Here is a 20,305-nt window from a genome sequence, read left to right on the forward strand (position 1 = left end):
TCCTAAAAACCCAGAATTTAGACTGGAGTCTGGAAAAAATATAGAATCTTTCCTTTCTAAGTTCCATTTTTATGAGCATTTCTGAGCTGTTAGTGTCAAGTTTCTTGTGTGAGGGTAGATAACCCTTCTGATTAATGAATCAGGGAAACTGAGGCAGAAAAAAATGCTATGCTCAGGAGAGGACAGAGACAAAAGGCTTCTCACAACTTACTCCTCTTAACACCCCCAATGCCTGATCTTCTGGGAAACCCGAGGATCTCCTCTTCGGACCCAGTCCCTAGATCGCCCAGTCCCTAGGTCGCTCAGTCCCGCCCCCTCCTGTCCCCTCCCCAGGTTCAGGGCGGGGCCGGCCGGTGAGTCAGCGGCTCCCTGATCCAGCTCCGGAGGGGACAGAACTGGAAGAGTTAGGTGTGGGGTTCACCGGTTTGGTGGAGCAAGTGGGTCTGATAGGGCTCGTGTTGGCTGAACGGTCAGCCCTAGGTCTGGAGAAGAAAATCCCCGACTGTGAGACCCGCCTTCCCAGGCCCGGGCCCCTCCCAGTTCCCCCAGCGACGGCCGCTTCCTGGTCCCCGACGCAACCATGGCTGAAGAACAACCCCAGGTCGAATTGTTCGTGAAGGTAAGAAGGTAACCTTCTCTTTCCTTGGACATCCTCCGAATTCCCGGAAACCAATCCTGCCTTTTCCCCAGCTGCAGTCGAAATTCCCCATTCCTCCTCTCCCAGACCCCAAACCCCAAGTCCACGTGTAATCTGGGTGGAGGGGGAGAGGTGGCGGGAGGGAAAGACAACTTGTAAGCCGGTAATGAAACTTCTAGACCCGATCCTGAAAAGTTTGTAGCAGAACAAGTTTCCAGCAGCCTAAAGGAGAAGAAAGTGGAGAAAAAGGAGTTTCCAGGCGTGAGATTGGGATGGGTGGGGGTGCGAACTGATGGAAGGACAGGAGAGAAAGCGGTCTGCTGGAGCCCAGAGGGGCTTGGGGAGAACAGAGGGGAGCATCTATTGGGACAATGGCTGCTGGAAAGATGGGGGGGAGAGGATAGGGAGGGATTCTGGAAGAGGGTGTGTCTAGGGAGGCTTGGGAGTGGAGGAGGTAAATTGGCCAGAATTGGTGGGGTGGAAAGAAGAGAGAGGATAGCAGGAGGGCTGGAGGGATGATGGGGTGATACAAATATCCTCTGAATGGAAAGAGCTGAAGAGAGAAGTGAGGAGGTGACAGTTTGGCAGTAGCTACCCAAAGACAGTCGAAGTAGAGATCAGAGGAGAGCGAGTTGGTTTGGATATGGGAAGAGTAGATGCAGAAGGAAAAGCCTCACCCCAACCCCAACTCTCTCCCTTCTGTGTGGGTGTGGATGAAGAGACGTGCTAACATGGTATTTGGGGGTAAAATCGCAGGCAGCAGCCTTTCTTGTGTCTGTCTGGACCCCTCCCCTCCAGCATTGCCTTCTGGCCCCTGTCTTAGGACCTTGACTCTGCCTTTCCCTCCCTTCCTCTCCTTGGTGGTCTGTGTCACCCTGTTTGTTCATTCTCCCCCACCCTCCGCTTTCCTGCCTCCTTTTTCTCTGCTTTTCCCTTTTGTTCATGTGCCTTTGTGTTTTCCTGTTTCTCTCTCTCTCCTTATTCGCTGGTTTCTTAGTCATTCCCTCTCCCTGGGCCCCAGGGAAGTCAACTCCAGCCTGGGTCCGCCCCTTAGGTGTGGTCCCTACCTTACTTTCATGCTGGCCTCTGGGGCTATTTTTACTCCTGGGTGAAGCTATGCTTGTATGGATTTTGGCCCTATGTCCAATACAAGAATTATTGGTAGCCAGAGGACTTGTACTGGAGAGATCTAGAAGTGGGAATGAGGGCGTTAGTGGGCAGGAGAGGTTCCCTAGCAGCTCAGGCCTTAGCTTTGCTGTCCCTGCCCCCACTTCCTTAGCAGGAAGGAAGCTGCTGAGGCCTGAGACACCAAGAGATGAATCAGTCTCAGCCCAGGAGGAGGTGTCCCTTGGGGGATGAGGTCACTACTTGCCAATTAGAGAGCAGCCCCCCTCTACAGGGCCCTCCATATCTCTAGAGTGAGGCTCAGGACCCCTTGAGTTCCCACTCAGTTGTCAGAAACAGGTTGAATGGAGATGTAGTAAATCAATTCTGGCTTCCAAACCCCACTCCATCCTTAGAGTCCTTAGACTCAATTCAGGAATCTAGGGCCCTAGCCTATAATTCTAGCCTCACCAAAGTCCCATACCCTTCCCTCTGTATGATTTAGACCCTCCACGTTCTCTAAGACCCATTCCCTCTGCCTCTTCCTGCTTGTGCTTAATCTCTGGAAACTAGAAGCCTGCCTTTGCCAAAATTTTCCCATTGATCTGCCCTAAATTTGATCTAGGCCAGCTCTCTGATAGCTTATAATAGGGAAATAGAGCATAACTAGGAAGATAATAGCTGGTCTGGGAATAGGAGGTGAAGAAAATGGCCTGGGAGGGGTGGGGTACACCAGACCTAATCTTAGGATGGGGATTGCTTTTCAGGCTGGCAGTGATGGGGCCAAGATTGGAAACTGCCCCTTCTCCCAGAGACTGTTCATGGTGCTCTGGCTCAAGGGAGTCACCTTCAACGTCACCACTGTTGACACCAAGAGGTGGGCCTACTTCTGTTTTTTTAAATGCCCCTTGAATACATGCATGTATATGTGTACACACATACTCAGGCCTACCTGAGTCCTTCCATCTTAAACCTTTTCCCTCTCCACCTGGAGCCTTTTTCTCTTCCCACATTCCTCTATCTCCTTTCTGGCTCTCCCTGACCCCTTTTTCCTACCCTGATACTTGGCCTCTTCTCCAGGAGGACTGAGACAGTGCAGAAACTGTGCCCAGGAGGGCAACTCCCATTCCTGCTATATGGTACTGAAGTACACACAGATACCAACAAGATTGAGGAATTTCTGGAGGCTGTGCTGTGCCCTCCCAGGTATAGGAGTACTTGGAAAGGGGAGAGGGGGAACTGGAAGACTCTGGAGAACTGAGAGTTTGAAAAAATAGAATACAGAGATGGAGATGGGGTTGGGGCAGGGGAGATAGATAACAAAGCCTCCTTCTATGAAGGTATCTTACCTTGTTTCTCCCATTGGCTTTCAGGTATCCAAAGCTGGCAGCTCTGAATCCTGAGTCCAACACAGCTGGGCTGGATATATTTGCCAAATTTTCTGCCTATATCAAAAATTCAAACCCAGCACTCAATGATAGTGAGTTTTGTGGATCAGAGGCCAGAGGACTGGGTCCTGGGGGAAGGGAAAACACCCAAGGGTTGAGAGGCATTAAGGGCATTTGGAAGTTCAGGTTATCAGGAAGATGGAGTAGGTGTTGGAAAAATCTCTTCAGCCTTCCATTTTTGCTTTACCTCTTTGTCTCCCTGCATTCTCAGACTGAGCACAAATCCAGCTAGCTGTATGACTGAACAGTTCACTTAGCCTCTCTGTAAATCCATTTCCAGATCTATAAAATGAGGATAATAATACCTATTTCCTGGGTTGCTGTGAGAATTAAATGAGTTTTGTTTCTGAAGGGCTTAGACTTGGGGGCTGGGGATATAACTCAGTAGTAGATCATTAACATGCTCAAGGCTGTCAGTTGAATCCCCAGCACCTCTCACCAAAAGGGGGGAAAAGTGCTTGTTCTCTGTGTTACTATATATTAATATTTGGTATTATTATTTTGTACTGGCCTTGCATTATGTCCCTCCCCCCCCAGGGTCTTCTTGGATAGGCTTTCTCAGTCTTCTGGTATTCTAATCAGTTCCCTCTCTTGCACAGATCTGGAGAAGGGACTCTTGAAAGCCTTAAAGATTTTAGACAATTACTTGACATCCCCCCTCCCAGAAGAAGTGGATGAGACCAGTGCTGAAGATGAAGGCATCTCTCAGAGGAAATTTCTGGATGGCAATGAGCTCACCCTGGCTGACTGCAACCTATTGCCAAAGCTCCACATAGTACAGGTGAATGGTCACTATGGGAGGAGAGGATGGTAGCTGGGGTGGCTCTCTAAGGGGCTTCCACATGACAATCACTTCCCATGACAACAATTTGAAGGTGATTTATTTCATAGCATGTTTTTCATAGATTGCTACCAAGGCAGACCCCACCCCAGTGACAAAGTCTAGTCCCCAGCAGTCATTGCTGACTTGACAATTACATTCCATGAGACAAGCCATGGGTGCACATGCCTTAGCCAAGACTAACACATTCTGGTATTACTTTCAAAAAGTCTCTTCCTATCTCTGCATTACTGCCAGATCCCCAGATAGACAAAGCAGGCTTTTCCTAAGGCAAAGCTGTAACTCTTTGTAGCTTCAGACTCCACTCTTCCTCTTAAGGAAGTTGAAAACTTCTGCTTCCCATGTCTTTATTATAGCCTCAAAGCTGTGGTATAGTTTATAAAACATGGGCCCAAAGTCAGTCTGCCATACAACTGAGTAATGAAAATCTGTGTACTAGTCATTGAAAGACAAAAGATGTTTGGCAACCGGTCCATGCCTTTTAAGAGATGAAACCTAACAGAACATAATATTAACATTAAAGTTATGAATAATACATGTCTAAAAGTCAAATGAAAAATAGAGACAAAAATCACTGGAACCAGGTGCAGTAGCACATGTCTGTCAACCCCCCAACTTAGGAGGGAGGGATCACAGGTTTGAGGACAGCCTCAACAATTTAGCAAGACAGTCTCAAAAAAATAAAAAGGTCTGAAGATGTAGCTCAGTGGTAGAGTGTCCCTGGGTTCAATCCCCAGTTCTGACAAAAAAAAAAAAAAAACAACCCACTGTGGAAATTCAAGTTAATTCCTCTCCCCCACCTCTTTAATACCAGGGATTTAACCCAGGGGTGATCAATCACTGAGCTACATCCCCAGCCCTTTTTAAATTAACTTTTTTGGTACCAGCGATTGAATCCAGGGATGCTTAACCACTGAACCATATCCCCAACCCTTTTTAAAATAATTTAGAGACAGGGTTTCATTAAGTTGCTGAGGCTGGCTTTGAACTTATGATCTTCCTGCCTCAGCCAGGTGTGTGCCACAGTGCCTGGCAATTCCTCTTTTTATTTGTCTTCCCTGGGGTTTACATTTTGGTTTCTCTCCTCTTCCCATCTCCAGGTGGTATGTAAGAAGTACAGGGGATTCACCATCCCTGAGGCCTTTCGGGGAGTGCATCGATACTTGAGCAATGCCTATGCTCGGGAAGAATTCGCCTCCACCTGTCCAGATGATGAAGAGATCGAGTTGGCCTATGAACAAGTGGCCAAGGCCCTCAAATAGGCCATTTCTGGGGCTCCCTCACCCCCGTACATGTTCTTTACAGAGGCCCAGGGCGGTTTCCACGTTGCTTCCCATGGACACACTCCAAAATGGCCAGTGGACAGAGAATCCTGGGGCACTTGTGCAGGACTGGGAGGGGGGCGAGTTTGGGGGATGGAAGGGAATAAGGGTAAGATTTTTATTGTGGGGTGGAGTGGGTAGAACAACTTATTTCAGTAATAAAATACGTAGTGAAAATGTAGTGTTGTTTTTACACAAAACGGAGTTGGAGTGTAGTTGACACCAAATTAGGGGTGGGTCAGTGATCTTGAGCTCAGCGCAGAAGCCAGGAATTAAGGAAAGGGATATTTGTTCCAGGGCTTCCGCCTTTTTTTTAGTGCCAGTCCAATACAGTGCTGTCTTCTGGTCCATGCCGCATTTGCTTCCTGGCCGATAGGGCTAGCCAGATCTGGGTGGGCCTGGTCCGCGCTCGGGGGCGGGGGGCGGGGGGGGGGGGAGGGGGGCCGCGCGCGAGTTCAGGGAAGGGGGGCTCAGTCCTGGTGGAATGGGCGCGGCATCGCAGAGCGGAATAGGCGTGGCCTTGTAAGGCTCCGCCCCGTCCCGCTTAGACAATGCCCGGGAGCCGCCAGACCCAAGCGCCCCCGCCCCGTCGTAGGACGTGAACTCGCCAACCCAGGGACCCCTCAAAAGCTAGAGCTCCCAGTCTCTTGTCTTGAAGACTAGGACTCCTTTATATCCCTACCCTACCCTCTGGGGGTGGGGCCCCAGCCGAGATCACAGCGCAGCAGGAGTGACCACTGAAGGTGAGTCTGGGGAGGTGGGTGACCACTGGACCGTAGCTGGTATTTGGGGATACCGGGCCTGTGCCAGTACCGAAAGGAGTGTGAGGGAGGCTGGCTTTTGGGTCGGAGCTGGGCGGGGTGGACTTCGGTGGAAGATGGACAGGGGTACCGGGTCTTGGGGCCAGGAGTGGCGCCGCGCCCCGGAACCACGCCCCCGTTTCCCCGCCTCCCGGATTTCGTTGTAGACCTCTCCCAGTCCTCCGGGACTAGGTCTGGTTTATACTGGGTCGCGCCAGGGACAGCGTGACTGGCCTGGGTGGAGAGAGGATGCTTAACTCCTTGGACTCTTAATTCTTCTCTCTCTTCCTTTTTTTCCCCTTGGGGCTTAAGGACTTCATGTCCTGGGTCCTGATTCACTCCCCAGCTTTCTCCTCCTGCCCCATTACCCCTGTGTGTGGGTCCCTGGCCAGACTTCGGGTCCCTCCAGCTGCGAGCAGCTGAGGGTTAAGGGGGCGGGGCCGCCGCATTTTTGGGGAGTGAGCGCATCCTAGCGGCTGCCAAGAGGGGCGCCCAGCAGGGACCTTTTGAAGCCCCCGAACAGGGGCAACAGGTGTTTTGGAGATTAGGGATTTAAGTCTTGTTCCATGGGCTCCTCTTAAAGAAGCAGACTCATGGGGTTGCAGTGTGGAGCAGGGTCCACCGAAGAGAAAGGTCTGGAGGGGGTGGGGAGGAGTGGGAGGGGCACCGAGATAGCAGGAGGAAGACCCTCTTAATCACCGTTAATCAGGCTCTCTTATTCACCCCCACGACCTTCTCTTCATGCCTCTTTCTGTGCTTCCCCTTGTTTCTTCTTCCAGACAGGTGAAGTAAAAAGAAAACAGAAATCAGCTTGGCCGGAAAGGGCGTCTGTGTGGATGGGATGGGGACGCCGGGGGAGGGGCTGGGTCGCTGCTCCCATGCCCTGATCCGGGGTGTCCCCGAGAGCCTGGCGTCGGGGGAGAGTGCAGGGGCTGGCCTTCCAGCTCTGGACCTAGCCAAAGCTCAAAGGGAGCATGGGGTGCTGGGGGGTAAACTGAGGCAGCGACTGGGGCTACAGCTGTTAGAACTGCCTCCGGAGGAATCGCTGCCGCTAGGACCGCTGATTGGTGATACAGCCGTGATTCAAGGCGATACGGCCCTAATCACGCGGCCCTGGAGCCCGGCTCGTAGACCTGAGGTGAGCGCCAGGGTGGGTGTGTAAGGGGAAGGGCGAGAGGAGTTGGATGTCCGAGTTTGGGAAAAGAATTGGGAGTTGGGGTGTCTGAGCCGGCACTCTTCTCTTGCCCTAAGGTTGATGGAGTCCGCAAAGCACTTCAGGACTTGGGTCTCCGAATTGTGGAGATGGGGGATGAGAACGCAACTCTGGATGGCACTGACGTTCTCTTCACGGGTGAGGCTGGGGTCTTGGCACAGGGAAGCAGTTTGGGAGACCTAGGATGTCTCGCGCCTTGTTTTCAACTCACTCAGGTCATCAAACCTTTGTGGCCTTCCCGGGGGTTCAGGCCGGGAGTTTTTTGTAGGCCTCTCCAAGTGGACCAATCACCGAGGAGCTGAGATCGTGGCGGACACATTCCGGGTGAGGAGCGGTACCAGCCTTGGGAGGGAGTGGGGCGCAGGCAGGAGCCCCGGTAGCCTGAGGACTCCGTGAGGAGGAGGAAGAAGCCTGGGAGCAGCTTTTGTTTGAGGGTATCCCCTCTCACCCCTCCCACGACCCTGAATACCCTCGCCTTTGCTCTCCACAGGACTTCGCCGTCTCTACTGTGCCGGTCTCTGGCCCTTCTCACCTGCGTGGCCTCTGTGGCATGGGGGGACCCCGCACTGTGGTAGCAGGCAGCAGCGACGCTGCCCAAAAAGCTGTTAGGGTGAGGAGGGGCGGGGTGGGGTGTGGCCAACGACCATGGGCGTGGCTCCAAACTCGGGAGGCGGGAGCTCCAACCCTAGCCTTCACCAAGCTGTCCATCTAAGTATGAAAGATCACCCAAGTAAACAGGTGGGATACATAACAATAGCTGGCAGGGAGACTGGGAACAGGGATGATTAACTTGCTCTTCCAGAGTTTTAGGAAACTCCTCAAAGGTGATATTTAAACTGATTTGTAGGATGGATGGGACAGACAGGTGGGAGCTGGAGAAGGGCAAAAGAGGGTTACAGGTGAAAAGGACTGCATCTGAGTAAAGAGTACAAGATGGAAATTAGCAGAACACTGTCTGACATATTAGAACACTGTGTGACATATAGTAAGGACTATGTACTTGCTGTCACTATTATTCCACAAATAGAACTGTCCCAAGTCCTTAATAGGGCCCTTAGTTTGTGGTAGGATAGGCAAATTCAATTGTGGAAAAGCTCTGATACTTAAACACTTCCTCTTTCCTTTCTCTCAGGCAATGGCAGTGCTGACAGATCACCCATATGCCTCTCTGACTCTCCCAGATGACGCAGCTGCTGACTGTCTCTTTCTGCGTCCTGGGTTGCCTGGTGCACTCCCTTTCCTCCTGCATCGTGGAGGTGGGGACTTGCCTAACAGCCAGGAGGTGAGAGGGGTACCACCACCACTGCCCACTACCAACAACAACCAATAAAAGAAGAATTTTTCCCAGTGGGAGGAAGGAGGGGTACCTTACCTAGAAACCTGGGTGGAGCCACTATAAGGTGGCTGAACAAGGGTGACTCTAGACTCAAGGTTTTACTCCCTTCTCTGTATTGTCCCTGCAGGCACTGCAGAAGCTCTCTGATGTCACCCTTGTACCTGTATCCTGCTCAGAACTGGAAAAGGCTGGTGCTGGGCTCAGCTCCCTTTGCCTGGTGCTCAGCACACGCCCCCACAGTTGAGGGTCTGGCTTGGGATTCTGGGTGGCCAGCAGAATAGGAATTAGAAGGGGAAGGAGAGCTGGGCATGGTGGCACACACCTGTAATCTCAGAGACTCGGAAGGCTGAGGCAGGAGGATCACAAGTTTGAAGCCAGCCTCAGCAATTTAGCAAAGCCCTGTCTCAAAATAAAATAAAAATGGCTGGAGATTTAGCTCAGAGGTAGAGCATCCCTGGGTTCAATCCTCAGTACTGCCCCATCCCCCCAAAAAACCCAATAATAATAAATAATAATAATAGAAGGGGAAGGAGGATTGGATAGATGATAAGTAGGTAGTAGCAGGAAAGGGCCCCAAGATGGCGTGGGATGGGACATAGTGTAGGGAAAAGTATAGGAGCCATTGGGTGAGTCCTCTCTCAGAACCAATAAAATAGAATTGGCCTTTTAGATTGTGCTGTGGCTGATGTCTTCCTGGGGCAAAGGGATGGGGCGGGGCTGAAACCTGAGCTGGGGTCAGTGCTGGAAAAGAGAACTCTTTCATTCAAAAAATCCTTGTTAAGCAGTTACTCATTGCCCAACCCTATCCTAGGTGCTTGGGCAGAAGATGGGTAAAACAGAATTTGTATTGTGCACAGTCTGTCCAGGGCAGAAAAGGGAGTGTGTGGGTGGATCACTCTCTGACTATCTCTAAATGTCAGATGATTCAGACACTGGTAGATTAACAGTTCACCTTTACTTGATAGAGAAGAAAAAATGACATTTTCAGAGACAATCATTTTCATTCACTCATTTACTGAGGCTTAGCAGTGATATCAAAAGGGTCAGTCTCCAGATGTCAGGGAACTTACAGTACATGAACATTTCTTACAAATTGAAATATAGATAGTAATATAATAATTCACAGGAGGCTGTTTCTTTCTATGAGAAAAATAAGGGACTCTGTAAGGTATCAAAGTGTGTGCTGCAAAAGGCAAGGAGGTTCAGGAACAACTTCTCAGAAAAGGCAACACAAACTGAGTCCTGAGGATAAATAAGAATTAGCCAGGCAGGTAGTGGAGAGGAGAAAAAAAGGGTAATCCAGGAAGAAGGAATTACTCTGGACAGAGGCATTTTGGATGGCTAGGGAGATTTTTTTCTAAGGCTGGCATGTTGCGTGCACATGGAATGACAGATAAGCCAGAGAGTGCTATATCACCTTGTATCAAAAGCCAAGGTCCAGGGCTGAGGCTGTAGCTCAGTGGCAGAGTGATTGCCTAGCACTGTGAGGCTCTGGGTTGCATCACATTAAAAATAAACAAATAAAATAAAGGCATGCTAACCATCTACAACTACAAAAACATTTTTTTTAAAAAGCATAGGTCCATGACCCAGAGCTGAAGCTTAAGGAGAAAAATACCACAGTTTAAAAATAAGGGATGTCAGGAGCAAGTTAGTACTTGAAGAGGATCTCTGGCTTCAGAGGAGGGCAAAGCAGAAGTATGAGTTATGGATAACCCAGGAAGGAAATGAGGAGATTACATTCTGGTGACAGCACTAGACATGGAAAAAAGATTTGACAGTGACCTTAAGATAGACAAGACTTCATGGCTCATTGTGTGGAAATGAGAAATGAGGTCATATGACTCCAGGTTTCTGGCTTGGTCAACTGGGTTGATCAAGAGAGAATGTAAACAATAAATTGTGCTTGATACACTGTGCAAAATGCCTGGGGTCAGCCAGACAGGATGTCCTAGATCTGGGATGCAGAGAGTTCTAAGTGTCTTTCTAGAGGTGCAGGCTGAGAATTACCTGCAGATAGGAGATTTCCAGAAGAGGGGTATGGGGAAGAAAGGGACAAACCTAGAATGGTAGAGAATACCATGGGGATAGAAAGCAAAGAAAAAGAATCTAGAGGAAGATAAGAGCACCAAAGTAAAATAACTTTTTTTTTTTAATAAAAGAAGGGGGTGATCAAAGGCCATGCCAAATGAGTGTTGAAAAACGTAGCCTAGGACATCAGAACATCACTGGCAAACTTGTGGAGAGTAGATAAGCAATTTCAGCAGATAAGTAGTGGAGACAGAAGAAAAAAGAAAGTGAAAAAAAGCAGATGTATGCTCCTGGTTTAAAGGCTTGATTCTGAAGGGAAGAGATAGGACAATTATTGGGAAGTTAACTAAGATATCGAGACAGGGTTTGATTCAGGTTTAGAGAGGACATCAGGGGCGAAGGAGACATGGAAGCTATAGGAAAGATGAGAGTAACTGAAGGAGCAAGATCAGCAGTAGATATAGCCCAGAACCCAGGCCTTCAGACTCCTGGACATGCTCATTTCCATCCCATGATGCCTTCCTCTAGGTGAGAGATCAAGAGGGTGGGAATTATGGAGGGGTGGAAGCCCCCAACTACAGAGGTTTGGAGTGAGGGCTTCCCTTCAAACTACAACTGCATAGATAGTGGACGCATCAGCAGGGACTACTGTGGACAGCCGGCGGGGTCTCCTGAGGGCTCTATGGTCCAGATCAGCGTAGAGCAGGCTCTGAAGGAGGCAAGGGATGAAGGCAGGATGGTCTCAGCAGTCTGACTCCCTTGAGATTCAGACCTACCTCTTGGTCCACTTTCCTGCGGGATTCCGTCCCCATTCCCAAGTCCTTACCGGCTCCTGGTCCAGGTCCCCTGGAATCTTGGGCTCCTCCTCCTCCATGGGTCTCTGGGGCTCGGCTTTCATCAAAGGAGCTATATGGGGGGGACAGAGCTGAAGGATGGAGAGAAGGTGACCAACTTGTCTGCTCCCAACAGGGGCCCAACTCAGGAATTGAGGGGAGGGGACTGTACCAGTAGGAGAGGAAAAATGGGGAGGAGTTAGTCTTACCAAATGTGGGGAGTGGTGGAAGCGGAGGCGGGGGCGAGCGCCTATAAAGGAGTATAAGAGTCTTTAATAGTCACCAGTCTTGTTGCGCTGGTTCTCCTTGGCCGCAGGCGGCGCCAACGACAACCTTGCAACTTGCTCACTCTGACCAGCAAAACAACTTAGGCCCCTCCCACACAAAAAGTGCTGCCCACACTCCGATCCTGTGGCGCATCTAGCTTCACTCCTCTAGTCATGCCCCGCCTGGTACACCAGCCTCTGGCCTCGCTCCCAAGTGTTGACCTCTTGCATTCTCCTAACCATGCCTGGATCTCCAGATCTAGCTCTTTGCGAAAATTCACGTTTCGCCCCTGCCGCCTCTGGTCAAGCCCTTTTAAACTAGGCCCCGCCCCTGGTGCTCACCTGCGCAACCACCAGACCACGCCCAACGCTCCCAGTCCTAGCACCAGACCAGCGCCCAGCAACGGGACCAGGACTTGGGGATACAGCGACCCTAGGGAAACAGCGTGGCGGGGAGGGATGCAGACGTCAGGGGTACCACCACAGAGAGCTAGCTCTGTCGCTCAGCAAAGCTTCCATCCCTCTCCCCGGAGTGTGTCCGAGTTAACTCCACCGTACGTGTTGATCTCCACCTACCGTTCGTAGGCCCCTGGGCTCTGCAATCGGCCCTATCGCCCAGCACGTGAAGCACCGTACGACTCTCGTCCTCGTGGCGTCCCCTGCAGAAAAATGTGCCCGAGTCCCCCGCACTCAAGAGCAGCTCCAGCCTCCGGATACCAGGGTCCAGAGAGCGTAGGCGGCCAGCGAAGGGCAGGAGTGGAGGCACAGTGGGGATCCCACTGGACGATGCCCACAGGATCGGGCGACGTCCCTTGGACAGACCTTTGCAAGCTGGGAAACTAGGCGCCCAAGCCCAGCGGATGGGGTGCGAGACCCCCACGCAGGAAAGATTCACCCGGTCTCCAGGGCGTCCATCCAGAGATGCTAGGGGAGGCGGGGGACGGTGGTTAGGACAAGTCCATGGGGCAGGTCGATGACACTGTCCCCACCCCATCTCTTTTTTTCACTCTGCCCTTCCACCATTTTGGATCTTCTCACACACTCGCGACTCCTCAGGTGTTCCCTTCCCCTGCCTCAGTCTTTCCTCACCATCACAACTTTCCCCGGAATTGCTTACCCCCCGGGTCCCCGTGGGCCCTCGAAAGCAGCAGAGGCAGTAGCTGCAGAACCAGGGCCATGGCTGGGGTGAGGTGGGGAGAGGCAGCAAATGAATCAGCGGGAAGACCGGAGGGAAGTCTGGGGACAGGGACTGAGGTATCTCGGGACTGGGGGCTCTGATAAGAGCAGGGGCGGGGCCACCAATTCTTCCATCTCTTTAGGAATCCTCACAGGCAAACTCACAGCCCTAAAACAGTGCCCACTTAAAATTTGTTATAGGTTGTTTACACAGCACTCCTGCCTACTTAACTCCTCCAGCAGAGTGATAGCTGGGACAAATTCTGGAGCTCCACTGTCCTGAGTTCATATGTTGACTTTGCCATCTATGAACTGTTGGATGTGGGCAAGTAGCTTAACTGCTGCCTCTTTGCTCATCTGTAAATGAAGATGAACACACCTATTTCATACAGCATTGTGAGAACTAAAGTAATACCTGTAAAACAACTAAAGCAATGATGGATATAGGAACACTAAGTGCTCACCATTATTTTTACTACTTCTGTTCTTATTTTAGCTTCTACCTCACCTTTCTGTGCCCACGCTGTCCTTCCCCGCCTGCAGTACCCCACCCAAGTCCACAAGTTTTGACTGGGGAGGCCTTTAGGAGCAGATGCAAATGCCCCACACCTGTTACTCCAGCAGCCTTCACTGGACTGGAGCCATCAAGATCACATCAAGCCCATGTGGAGGGGTGAGGTCCCTCAAACCTTTAAGGGGCCTGAAGCAGCAACTCTTTAGAAGGTGGGCAGCCTCAGTTCCCCTATCCCCAGGACATCACAGAAACCCTCCATGATGTCACAAACCCTTCATCCTGTGGTTGGGCTGGGGTGGGAAAGACCAAATGAGGGTTGAGTAAAGATTAATTCAATCCCTTCCATCTTTAATTTCTGCCTGCATCCTGGCCAGTGCCCCCCAGGGACCCAAATTCAGCAATCCAGCTTGGGCCACATTCTATCGTTTCCTAAGAACTAGCAGAAGCTGCCACTATGGTCATTGTAAATCATAGAGGCCTTTTGGTGACTCTCCTTCAGAGGACTAGACAGGGCTTTCAGCTGGGCATCCTGAAACCAGGAACCAAAATGGAGTTGGCCACCAGTGGCACTTCCCCTTCCCCTTCCCTCTCACCCATCCCCATTCCCCAGCCAGGTCTGCTCAGCCTCTCCCCATCCTTAGTCTTTTTCTCTGGTCAGCACAGTGTAAATAGGAAGGGAGGTGCCAGCAGAGGCAGAGAAGGGAGGGGCCTTGGGATTATAAATTCCAAAAAGGCCGTTCAACTCCCAGAGCAGGATCCCTGAAAATCTACTCTTGACAACGGCTGTGACTACTACCATTCTTGGGACCCTCACCATGAAAGGCCTTCTTCTGCTCACCCTGTCTGCTCTGCTCTGCTGGGTCTCAGGTAAGTACCTGTGGCCCCCAAGAACCTGGTTCACCTGTCAGGACCTCTACCTCCCTGCCCTGCCTGTACCACCCATTAGTCATGATCCCAAAAACCCTCAGCCCCAACTGGCTCAGCTCTCCTATGTTTCTAGGACCAGATCTCTCTGTTACAGGCTCCTTGCACAATTTCTCAAGGACCCAGGTCTCCATCATCATATTCCTCCTCATCCCCAAGAAAGTCCCACTTTTCTCACCTGCAGGGCTCCAGGTCTCTTTCTCACTCCAAGGTGCCCACTTCTTGGAAACTCTGATATCTAGTTCTCTGGCTTGCCCCATTTCAATCCACAATTCTCCTGGATCCATCTTACTGCCTTCTCTCACCTCCTGCAGACAGCAGGATGTGTCTTCAGACTTAAGCCTCCAGATCCAGGCTTCTTTCAGACCTCACCCTCTCCATCTACTCCACCCTGGACTTAGGTACTCAGCTGTGGCTCTTCCTAGTGTATCCTTGTTCCTCCCTGAACTACATATTTTCACCCCTACCAGGGACACAGGCTTTCTGGATGGTTTCAGTAACTTCTTAAAGCCTTCTGGGGAACCAGGGAGTTTCCCCAAAGCTCCTAGGAAGGGGATGCCAGGGCCACTCACCCCTAGAGTGAGGTGGGTTTTATTTCCAGGCTCTCCACTCTTGGACTGACCTCTCCTTTGCCAAATCTTCCTTGCCCATGCCTTGAATTAGCTGAAGCAGGAACACTGGGGGTGCCATCTTCTGTACCCACCCTCTCCCTTCTGGTAATCTGCTAAGAAGGATTCTGATGAAATGTCTCTCAGGTATTATTCCTTCTGCCAGAGAGCTGTAGAAAAGAGGACTCCATTCAGGACTGGTTCCTCCACCCACACTCTTGGCTGCCCCACAAGGTGAAGAGTAAATTGCTAAAGTTGGCCACAGGAGGGTTTCTTGAAGCCTCCAGTTCCAAGCCATTTCTGAAGGCATCATAATCCCATCATTTTTATTCTTCATATTTCTTCCTATTTCAAATCTCTATCCTCTCCCTCCTTTCCCCATTCCTTCCCCACAGTTTCCTCTCATCCCAGCTGTCCCCAGACGCATGTTTTTGTTGGTAGTTGTGCTCCTCTTGACTCATCCCAAATGGGGTGTGGTGGAGGAAGATATTTAGGGTGTGAGCCTTTCACAAAGAACAACTCCACCCTCACCTGTCACCCACTTGCCACTTTCACCGCATCACTCACCTGCTCTGTCCCATGGACCAAACAGATCAGTGCACCTATTTCATAGGCTCTTCTACACCCCTATTCCCAGTTCAGCTTACCCCCAGGTAGCTTAGACACCCCATGCCTCAGCCTGACTTGTTTCTCCCCAGCTGATATCCGCTGTCACTCCTGCTACAAAGTCCCTGTGCTGGGCTGCGTGGACCGGCAGTCCTGCCGTCTGGAGCCAGGACACCAGTGCCTAACAACAAATGTGTACCTCGGTAATATCTGCCTCTATAGTGGAAGAGGGACAAGTGGGACACTCTCTCTGGGACTGAGACCCAACCAGGGCTAAGACTAAGATGGAACAGAGAATTATAGCAATGATGACATTTGGCCAAAATGATTGTATACCAGGCACTGGGCTTTTTTGTGTGTGCGTGTGTGGTAATGGGTACTTTACCACTGAGCTACATCCAGTGCTTCCCACCTCCCTTTCTTTTTATTTTTTCTTTCTTTCTTTTCTTTTTTTTTTTTTTTAAGATAGGTTTTGCTAAGTTGCCGAGGCTGGTCTCAAACTCCCAGTGACTTGGGATTATAGGAATGTGCCACCGTGCCCAGCTTGACCTATGTCTTTATGTGGTCTGTTTCAATGAATGTTCATGACAGTCCTAGGATGTTGGTGTTAGTGTCAAATTGACTAAATACTCTCAAGAGAGATAAAACAGGCCCAAAGACCTCATGGCCAATCAGGATTGGGGTTTACAATAAGGAGGTAGAGGAGTAAAATAGGCTGAGAAGAGATAAAGGGCAGGGCTGGGCAAATTTGCGAAGGAAGGAAGCCTGGGTGGGTGTACATAGTGGGGAGTGGGCATAGGTGTGCCAGGAGCCAATCCTAGCTGATCTCCCTGCCCACTCCACTCCTGCCTCTAGGGAAGATGTGGGTTTTCTCCAACCTGCGCTGTGGCACACCAGAAGAGCCCTGTCGGGAGGCCTTCAACCAAACCAACCACAAGCTGGGCCTGAACTATAACACCACCTGCTGCAGCAAAGACAACTGCAATAGCCCAGCCCCCCGGCCCACGCCCACCCTGACCCTGGTTTTCCTCACTTCCTTGGCTGGCCTTGGCCTCTGGCTGCTGCACTGAAGCTCATTCTGTGGCTGTCCTTCCTCCCCACCTGCCTTAGCCAGAGCCTCTCTCCTTATGACTCCCCATCTCCTGGTTTCCCAGAATGATCTCTCTCTGGATCCCCTTCCTCTGAAGAGCATTTCTCCAGTCCCTTCTCATTTCTTTAATGAGACAGTGCCCAGAGTGGTCTCCCTATCTATTTTCCCCAAACTGTACCCTCTGCTCTGTTTTTCCTTAGTCCTTTCCCTTTTCCCTTTAGACCACTCCAGATCCTCCACTGGCTCATGAAGGACTTCTACTTTGTCTTCTACACTCTGAGGTGCCCTCCTTGAGAAGGAGGGATTGGGATCTGGGCGGGAAATGGGGCTTCTGTCCTGTCTCCAATGAAAGCCCCAGGAAGGACCTGATGACCTCACTCTATGGGATTGATTCACCAAACCCTCTACTCATCTTTTCCATTTTGAGTAATAAATGTCTGTGTCTAATAAATTGTGCATTCATTTTCAGAAGACTGTAAGTGTCAAACCCCCTCCCTGGAAGTAACACTCTCAGCACCCTCACCCCCATCCCCGCCTTCCCCTTACCCAAGAGTCTTTCAGGGAGTTTCCCTGGGAGGCTGGGCTCATGTAAATGAAGGAACAGGTTTTTCAGGTCTCCATCCTGTCTTTCAGTGTCTGGAGGTGGCACATAGGTCCCAGTGTTTGGAGAAACAACCCTTATCCTAAATTTAGCCACACCCTAGTGATATTCTGCCAAGGAGGAGATACAGCCTGGCTTTAGGTCTCCCCAGAGAGGTAGGAGAGGGATATGGGGATGGGGCCTCAGATTAGGATCTGAGGCCTTACCTGGCCTAGTTACTAACCAGGGTATCCAAGCAACTCTCCTATCGCTGGACTTATATTTCCTTTTCAATTCAAACTAGTCCTATCCATGCTTACCTAATGTGTGAAGCCCTGGGTTAAATCCCAGTACTGCAAAAAAACCAAAACAAATAGTTCTTTTGGGAACTAAGTTACAAATGGAGGAAAGGGGAACAAACCCAGACAGCCAAGCTCATGGAATCTTGGTCACTTCCACTCAGTCCAGAGCTTATTCTCCTTAGTAATCTGCATTACTAAGGTAGATCTTCCCTAGCAGCAAGATCCAGTAGTCACTAAGAGAGATTCTGCATTATCCTTGGGGATTTTGTTGGTTAAGGGGTGCAATGTGGGATCCTGGTTGGGGTCCAGGACCAGAGAAAGGAGCAACCACTGTAACTAGGTCCATTGATGGGCCAGAAACCCTCAAACTAGAAGATAGATGTCCCCATATTGCTGCTTCAAGTTTCCCATCAACAAAAGGTAGATGGAATTTTCCAGTCAGCTCTAGATTTTAATGGCTCACAGAGAAGTGTTTACTTTCTCACCATAGATGTTCAGAGCTCCCTTGTTTCCTTGCTCCCTTGCCTACCCTCATTCCCACTACCCGCTCCATAATCCTGGCAAAAGCCAGACCAGGGTGGTGGCTGCTGCAACCAAGATGCATGCTGGGGCCACGGTGCTTGCCACAGCGCTGTTGCATAGGTCTCCAAAGCAGCAGTTCCTGTGAGTTGTGTAAGTCACGTCTCCCACCAATTCTGTTTCCACTTGGTTGCAATGATGGGTGGCCACACAAGCAGGATGGTGATGACTCAGGGTCACTGAAGCTGAGAGAAAGAATGAAACCTGGGTATTGGACTCTTGGCTTCAGGATTTGCCTTCTGGGGCAGAGCAGATGTGATTTCAAGGAGCCCAAGGGAATTCTCTGCCCCCTCAAAAAACACCTCCCTGAAACCAAGTGATCAAAGTTAACACATTAACATTGTTAACTGCTGCTGTGGTGTGCTGATAAGGGAACAACATCACTTCTATGGTATTCCTGCCTGAAACACATGACCTCAATCTTAGCATGTGAAAGAAAATAGAAGTTAAACCAGTTATGGTAGCGCTTGCCTGTCATCCCAGCAATTTGAGAGGCTGAGGCTGGAGGATCACAAGTTCAAGGCTAGCCTGGGAAATTTAGCAAGACCCTTCTCAAAATAAAAAATAAAAAGTGCTTAGGATAGCTTAGGATAGAGCATCCTGAGTTCAATCATCAGTACTACAAAAAAAAAAAAAAAAAAAAACCAAGTAAATAGACAAATCCAAATTGAGAGCAATCTACAAAACAACATATCATAAAATTACATAAAAACAAAGTGATCTATCAGGGCTTTTCAAAAATATCAAAATCATGAAAGACAAAGAAAGACTGAGCATTTGCACAGGCTGGAGAATGTGAAAAGACGTGAGAATGAAATGCAACATGGGACCCTCATTTGTGTCCAGGACCAGATAAAGGACAAGAGTGGAACAACTGGCTAAATCAAAAAGCCTAAATTAGCTAGTCATATTATACCAATGTGATTTTCTGATTTTGATAATTGTGCTACAGTTATGTGATATGTTAGCATTAAGGAAAGTTGAGTGAAGGATATACAAGAACTTCCTATACTACTTTTGCAAACATTCTGTCAATCCAAAATTATTTCAAATTAAAATATTAAAACATACACAATATACCTCTTAGCCAGTGCTTGAAAGTTGGCCCCTGACTTAAGGGACGAATTTCTGAGTAAATGGGCCTCTGATTCTTTCTGGAGAATAAAGAGGAGGGAGGTGAAAGCCCAAGAACTGTGGGATGCTCAGGTGCTCAGTGCCAGGAACCAGAAGGGTACAGACTGCTCTTCTCCAACAGTGGCACCATCTGCCCAGAGCCAGACGGAGCCTGGAAGGTTCTGGAAGCCAGAGGAATAAAGTGGGGCCTAAAGGCAGGGAAGGGCTGAGGGAAGAGGGAGAAACTGAGGACTCACGGTTCTCAGGCAATTTGCTCTGTCCCAGGCCTGGTTGGGGTTTACGCTCCAAGAAGCCACAACGTTCACCCTCACCACAGATGGTCACGGTCCCTTTGCAGGAGTTGCTGGGGCCTCCACCACAGTTGTAGCACCGCATGCGGTTTCCTGGCAGGAGAGGCAGGAGAAAAGAGGCACTGGACCTGGGGCTCTCTAGGAAGTTGCTGGCAGAGGGTAAGACAGGCCATATGAGAGGTGAATTGGCCTCCTCCTTACCCAATGCATCCCCCAGCAGTGTGCAGATCAGGATTCCAACAAATTGGGGCTTCATCATGTCTACCTGTGTCAGTAGGGCCTCTCCCTCCCGCCCACCCCCCTCCCTGGCCCTGCTCTGCCAGCCTTATATCCCCCTTGTTTTAGATTTATAGGGCTATAAAAAGGGAGGAAAGAGTCTCCCCCAGCAGGCGCCAGGGCCCCAGTGGAGACAGGGAGGGGCCTGTGGATGCTCTCAGCATCCTCTGAAGCCTCAAACTCCTCCATCTTCAGCAGTAGTTAAAAAATTATTGCTCAAGACTCCTGGGGGTCTCTAAGACTCTGTCAAAGGGTCTTCAAGGGTCTTCCTTTTCCAATTCCATTGGATTATCTTTGAGGTTGGATTTTCAACCAAATAACATATCCCTACAGACTGAATATCAAAGAAGTGGACATGAAAACCCTGCCATCTTAAGCTTGACATGAAATAGATT

At 50.1% G+C, this 20,305-nt stretch overlaps 4 protein-coding genes across 12 annotated transcripts; 3 read left to right on the forward strand and 1 right to left on the reverse strand.

Moving 5' to 3' along the window:
• Nucleotides 1-338: 338 nt before the first annotated feature.
• Nucleotides 339-5,529, forward strand: Clic1 (chloride intracellular channel 1). Of its 2 annotated transcripts, XM_005338986.3 has the most exons (6): nt 341-619; nt 2,509-2,618; nt 2,822-2,947; nt 3,115-3,221; nt 3,789-3,970; nt 5,131-5,529. In XM_005338986.3, exons 1-6 carry the CDS (start codon nt 581-583, stop codon nt 5,290-5,292), a joined length of 726 nt encoding a protein of 241 aa, XP_005339043.2. In that variant the 5' UTR covers nt 341-580; the 3' UTR covers nt 5,293-5,529. The 2 variants fall into 2 exon arrangements, with proteins under 2 accessions (XP_077876407.1, XP_005339043.2); XM_078020281.1 differs by lacking the exon at nt 2,822-2,947 and having other exon boundaries at nt 339-619.
• Nucleotides 5,530-5,870: 341 nt separating this feature from the next.
• Ddah2 (DDAH family member 2, ADMA-independent) lies at nt 5,871-9,370 on the forward strand. Of its 2 annotated transcripts, none has more exons than XM_005338987.5 (7): nt 5,871-6,095; nt 6,932-7,290; nt 7,404-7,503; nt 7,616-7,689; nt 7,856-7,975; nt 8,498-8,647; nt 8,829-9,370. In XM_005338987.5, the coding sequence occupies exons 2-7, from the start codon at nt 6,994-6,996 to the stop codon at nt 8,943-8,945; spliced, it is 858 nt and encodes a 285-aa protein (XP_005339044.1). In that variant the 5' UTR covers nt 5,871-6,095; nt 6,932-6,993; the 3' UTR covers nt 8,946-9,370. The 2 variants fall into 2 exon arrangements, with proteins under 2 accessions (XP_005339044.1, XP_013220058.1); XM_013364604.4 differs by lacking the exon at nt 5,871-6,095 and adding an exon at nt 6,202-6,785.
• Nucleotides 9,371-9,440: 70 nt separating this feature from the next.
• Nucleotides 9,441-17,200, forward strand: Ly6g6c (lymphocyte antigen 6 family member G6C). Of its 4 annotated transcripts, none has more exons than XM_078020283.1 (5): nt 9,441-11,260; nt 13,504-13,730; nt 14,276-14,388; nt 15,752-15,862; nt 16,515-17,200. In XM_078020283.1, exons 2-5 carry the CDS (start codon nt 13,600-13,602, stop codon nt 16,727-16,729), a joined length of 570 nt encoding a protein of 189 aa, XP_077876409.1. In that variant the 5' UTR covers nt 9,441-11,260; nt 13,504-13,599; the 3' UTR covers nt 16,730-17,200. The 4 variants fall into 4 exon arrangements, with proteins under 4 accessions (XP_077876409.1, XP_077876408.1, XP_040138320.1 ...); XM_078020282.1 differs by lacking the exon at nt 9,441-11,260 and adding an exon at nt 11,424-12,385; XM_040282386.2 differs by lacking the exon at nt 9,441-11,260 and having other exon boundaries at nt 13,225-13,730; nt 14,271-14,388.
• On the reverse strand, nt 9,699-13,108 carry Mpig6b (megakaryocyte and platelet inhibitory receptor G6b). 4 transcript variants are annotated; one of them, XM_005338989.4, is made up of 6 exons: nt 12,949-13,108; nt 12,408-12,755; nt 12,174-12,264; nt 11,775-11,815; nt 11,559-11,638; nt 9,699-11,441 (listed from the first exon to the last, which is right to left on the reverse strand). In XM_005338989.4, the coding sequence occupies exons 1-6, from the start codon at nt 13,007-13,009 to the stop codon at nt 11,337-11,339; spliced, it is 726 nt and encodes a 241-aa protein (XP_005339046.1). In that variant the 5' UTR covers nt 13,010-13,108; the 3' UTR covers nt 9,699-11,336. The 4 variants fall into 4 exon arrangements, with proteins under 4 accessions (XP_005339046.1, XP_005339047.1, XP_040138315.1 ...); XM_005338990.4 differs by lacking the exon at nt 12,174-12,264 and having other exon boundaries at nt 11,559-11,657; XM_040282381.2 differs by lacking the exon at nt 12,949-13,108 and having other exon boundaries at nt 12,408-12,861.
• Nucleotides 17,201-20,305: the final 3,105 nt, after the last annotated feature.

This window comes from Ictidomys tridecemlineatus, chromosome 8 (genome assembly GCF_052094955.1).
Source record: "Ictidomys tridecemlineatus isolate mIctTri1 chromosome 8, mIctTri1.hap1, whole genome shotgun sequence".
NCBI lineage: Eukaryota > Metazoa > Chordata > Mammalia > Rodentia > Sciuridae > Ictidomys > Ictidomys tridecemlineatus.